Raw genomic sequence first — 5249 nt, forward strand, 5'->3', positions numbered from 1 at the left:
TAGCAGTTGGTTATAGGAGGATCAAATTAGTTATTTCACTAAAAAACATAATTATAAATGAGACCTTTAGATCATCAGAATAATTTCAAAATCAATAAACTTTATTTACAAAATTCTTACTTTTTAAGATCTTTAATGCCATTCTTTCAAAAATATTTGAACTCGAGTGTGGGTCCTACCTTGTGAGTTTTCCCATTAAAATAATTGAACCGGCGGCATTTGGAATGACTTCGTTCGTGGCTTTAAGCTGAGGGCGTGTGGCACGCACGGAGACAGGGGTCTGACCTTCCCCCACCAATCAAAGATTATCTTCCATCGTGAAAAATGAACCACCATCTTCTATTTTCCTTCACTCAAGCGTTCTTTTGCAAATTGCTACAACACTTCATTCTCATCCACACAACTCTCTCATCATCGTCATCACACACAAGACCAGCTAGCCATGTCAGGTGTTGTAGCAGCAGCTTCCTCATCCTCATGCTCTGCCACTTTCTCTTCCTCCTCCAGTCGCTCCATCAAAAATTCTCAGCTCCCTCAGTGCTCTAAGCTCAAGTATCTTCTTAATCCTTCTTCTCAATCCCAGGTATTGTTCATCCCCCCCCCGGGGGCATTTTCTGGGTACTGTTTTCTTGTCACCCAATATGAATTTATGTTCGTTTTCTCCAGAAAACGTCTTTCCAGGGCCTCTCGCTTCGTGAAGCGAAAAGGTTTGCTTCGGATTCCTTCTTCGTGGTCGAGAACAGCAAGGGTTGCGCCATTGCTAGAAGAGGACTTGAGATTGCAGCTAGAACTGCTGGTGCTGCAAAGACGATTGAGGTCGAGGTCGACAAACCACTTGGTCTCACCTTAGGACAGAAATCCGGTGGCGGTGTCGTCATCACTGTGAGTAACTTGCTTGCTTTCTACTTTTGATGGAAAATTTAGCCAGTTCGGTGATTACTGTTGCATGTCTTCATCAGATTGTTCCAACCCAATTATTTTCTCAAAGGGATTCTTCCCCAATTTATTGTGTGCAGAAACCAGGATTTTCGAAAGCTTGGTGCAGTTGTTTTTTACAGGGCCTAGTGATTTCTGTTAGAACTCTGTTACATGTGAAAGGAAAGCTATTTTGTTTAGGGATTTTAATTTGATTAAAAGATTATACATTCATCAATGTCTTCAAGTGGATACATTTATTTTGTGGAGAATGGGAGAAAAGTGAACATAAATTTAGTTTAGATATTTTTTTATTTAGTTTTAAATGTAACTGCTTTTCCTTTAGAATATGCTTGGGGAGGGAAAATACGGATGAGATAAGGACGGCAAAAAGAATTTGTAAGATTCAAAATTTCCTTTCATTTGGCCCCCTTTCATTCTCCTTAGTTTAGGCATGCTCACATTTGACAGGCAAAATGTTAGGGGTGAAAATGAAAAGAGGATTGGAATATAATAAAAATGATACATGTGTCCTTAGATTAAAATATAAATAAAAATAAACAATGATAGATAAAAAATGATAACATATGGTCATGAAAAACGAATGCTTCTTCCTTGTGATACCAATCAGGCCAATATATATTAGTTTTTTCGCTTGTTAATGGAAACTTATCGTCTGTTTTAGGGTGTGGAAGGTGGCGGGAATGCAGCTAGAGCAGGGCTGAAAGCGGGGGACCAAGTCCTGTATACTAGCAGTTTCTTTGGGGATGAACTGTGGCCAGCTGATAAGCTTGGATTTACAAAAACTGCCATTCAAGCAAAGCCTGATTCTGTCTACTTTGTTGTCAGCAGGTTTTATACATTCTACCCTTTTGAGTTTTCAAGCCTTTGTCAATTGCTCAAGTGCATCAATTCTTGAAAGACTGAGTTGCTATTGATTAACATTTTCATAAATGCACATGCACACAGCTCAAGTTGCCATTAACTCGAGCTGATAAAGATCTTTATTCTAGCTTCTACTTCTCTTGTAAATTGCTGTCTCCTTTAGTTCCCAGTTGGCCAGATGAATCCTGGTTTGCTTTGTGAGAAGTTCTTAAAGTCTGAGTTGCTATTGGTTAACACGTACACAAACAGACATGCGCATAGCTCAAGTTGTCATTAACTCGAGCGGATAAAGATCTTTATTCTAGCTTCTAATTCTATTGTAAATTGACGCCTCCTTTAGTTCCTAGTTGGCCTGATGAATCCTGGTATGCTAAAAAACTGGTCAGCTTCATGAGAAATTCTTAAAAGACTGAGTTGCTATTGATTAACACGTACTCAAATGCACATGCACACAGCTCAAGTTGTCATTAACTCAACTTGTCAGAGGCAGACGTAGGTTGCTTTCAGTGTGGACAAATGCCTCCCCTGAAATTAAAAAAATTACGCGAATATATATTTAGGACTTTGTATCATGCCCCCACTCATCTTCATTTTTTGAACCCAGTGGAATGTGGCCCAAATCCACTAATGCACCCTCTCAATCTTGTATTACTCATCTCTATAATGAAGAGACCATGAAAAAGAAATTTTCTTTTATATTATTTATTTTTATTTTTTTTCCAGAATCATTTATATAGTTTTTCATTTTTACTTATTTTTTATATTTGTGAACTCTTTGGCATTTTTATCAATTAGATGTACACTTTGCTTGAAGCATGATTTACCATATTTGGATTCTAAACAATATCATTGGTATGTTTATAAAAGTTATAGAAAATTGTATTATTCATGAGCCATAAATAGTGATAAGGTAAGTAGTTTGTTTAAATACTTATATAATTTTAAATAATTCTGAGCTTTATATTTTTTTGCCAACAGAATTTTGACCTCTATATGTTCAACTCATTGTTTATTAGAAAATCAAGTTGGTATACATGGTAAAGGTCTCATTATTTAAACAAGTGGTTGGAATTCGAATTTCAACTCTTGCATATATAGGAAATCTAGTTCATACAATTCTATTCACTTCTTTCAGTACCTGGAGGCAAATTAAACTTTGCTATCGATGAAGTATATCATTTATGCCTCGCAAAATCTATATATATATATATATATATATCTCTGCCCCCCCAGCCTCGGGTCCTAGGTCAGCCACTGTTCTTGTAAATTGGTATCTCCTTTAATTCCTAGTTGGCCTGATGAATCCTGGTATGCTAAAAAATTGGCTTGCTTCATGAGAATATTTTGTGATGCGTGTAGTGAGTGATCATGCTGATGAAGCATGATTGGGACAAACAGTGAAATCAGTGTTATAGATAGCTTGACAAACGCTGGACTAGTTTAATTAACCAATGAGACAAATAATATACAAAAATCAAAAGCAAAAATAACTAAGCTGTCTGAACAGCATTAAATTTTGGTATGCATTCAGTGACACTTCCTTCGCAGAATTTTTTTGTACAACACTAATCATGTACATCAGTTTGTTATAACAGCATCAAACGCATAGTCTATACATGAGTGCAGGAGAGGTTTCAGATATTCCAGCCTTGATGGCTGTGTGATTTTCATGCGATCTTGATTATTATTTTGTCATTCTTATTGGTGGTCGTGGTGAGTTCTCAAGCTATAATATGTTCATTTTCTTAATGAAGAGGTGCTGATGTAGATGTTAAAAGACTTCAGAAACGCCCTGCTCCTCCTCGCTTTGGAAGAAAATTGACTGATGCTCAAAAGGCAAGTATCGCTATGGTGTTACTTGCTTTCTATTGCTGCTTCATGTTTGTTTATCTTCTTGTTGCCGTATCTTGTACATACAATGGCTAATAAGGTGCCCCACCATGCATGCAGGCTAGAGCTACTCACATTTGCCTTGATTGTGGATACATATACACCCTACAGAAACCTTTCGATGAGCAGGTAAAAGCAGATATGCATATAAGCAGTAGAATACTGTCCAAAAATAATATTTTAAGAGAAAAAACCTAGCACAAGGAGATGGTTGACTTAATGACTTTTACTTCTCATCATGGTATTCATGTCATCAGTTTGCCCATTAAGTGGCTGCATTTTCATTGTTTGTTAATTGTCGTGTGCTGACAATATTGATCTGCCTGATAGAAACTCCCATCAAGTTGTGTTTAATAGCTCTTATTTCCTTAATGATGCATAACTTTTCTAAATCCCTTAAGTTCATGCGTATGTATATTTGAAGAGAGAGTGATGTAAAAGAATGCAACTGTGTGAAAGTTACTGGAATGAAGAACCCTATCTTAAAAGCTAGCACTTAATACTACTCAATATGCAACTTGATATCCATACTACCAAGTCTCCCTTAGAAACTCACATCCCTTCTTCATAGTCATAATCTCTTTTCTTTGTCTCCTTTCGAATGTATCGCATATTCACATGCATTCACTTTTGTTCACGTGAGATCTGCATGGATTTATAGCTATTCACAAGATATGAGTTTTAAATGTCCAAATTTTCCTTTTCAACAACATCCATAATATCTAATCTCTTTGTCTTTTGCAGCCTGATACATACGGATGCCCCCAGTGCCAGGCACCGAAGAAGAGGTTTGCTCGGTACGACGTGAACACGGGGAAAGCGATTGGTGGAGTTTTGCCGCCAATTGGAGTCATTATTGGTCTGATTGCTGGTGTAGGTGCAGTAGGAGCTTTGCTTGTTTATGGTCTTCAGTGAAGTTCTCTTCTGTCAATAGCTGCTTTTATTGGCAATCCTCCCAAATCTACTTGTCTCCATCTTTGAGCTTTCATCTCAAAAGCAACTTCCATTTCTGGATGAAGCATGATTCATTATGGTAAATATGTTCTGCAAATTGAGTCACTGAAGTTGTTGGACTGTGCCCAAATGGAAATTCATACAAAAATAGACAACACTAGCTTCCACTTAGGTCTTAGCTTGTGAAAAAAAAAATGTTTTATCAAACGTTATTTTATGTATGGTTTCACAATAGAAACTACCAAAACCACAGTTTTGGTGGGAGTTTTCAACATGAAACCAAATATGCTCTTTGTGGTTAGGAGTTGACATTAGATGGTTACAAATTCCGTGCACTTAATTGGATTATTTGCTCCAGTAGAATTTTGTAAGTAACCCTTTCTCTACAAAGTCAAGACCTCTATTTAAAAAAAGGATTTAGAAAAATCAGGTTCAGAAATTTAAGATAATGTTTAATATGTGGAAAAAAATATTGCCTTTACAACATAAAAAAAAATATCGCATAAACATATTAAACTTTTACTAAGATACCTGATCTCAATACATGCTCATCTTCATTTGTTTGGGGGCATAAAGTGAGTAAGTGGAATGATCGTGGAAAGGTC

The 5249-nt window shown here is 36.7% G+C and overlaps 1 protein-coding gene across 1 annotated transcript; it reads left to right on the forward strand.

Moving 5' to 3' along the window:
• The first annotated feature begins 359 nt into the window (after positions 1-359).
• On the forward strand, positions 360-4754 carry LOC129297301 (uncharacterized). Its single transcript, XM_054935655.1, has 6 exons — positions 360-583; positions 667-882; positions 1601-1767; positions 3555-3636; positions 3751-3819; positions 4435-4754. The coding sequence occupies exons 1-6, from the start codon at positions 443-445 to the stop codon at positions 4603-4605; spliced, it is 846 nt and encodes a 281-aa protein (XP_054791630.1). The 5' UTR covers positions 360-442; the 3' UTR covers positions 4606-4754.
• Positions 4755-5249: the final 495 nt, after the last annotated feature.

The sequence above is a fragment of the Prosopis cineraria genome, unplaced genomic scaffold (genome assembly GCF_029017545.1).
Source record: "Prosopis cineraria cultivar Desert tree isolate PC_DT_omini unplaced genomic scaffold, ASM2901754v1 PC492, whole genome shotgun sequence".
In the NCBI taxonomy this organism is placed as follows: domain Eukaryota; kingdom Viridiplantae; phylum Streptophyta; class Magnoliopsida; order Fabales; family Fabaceae; genus Prosopis; species Prosopis cineraria.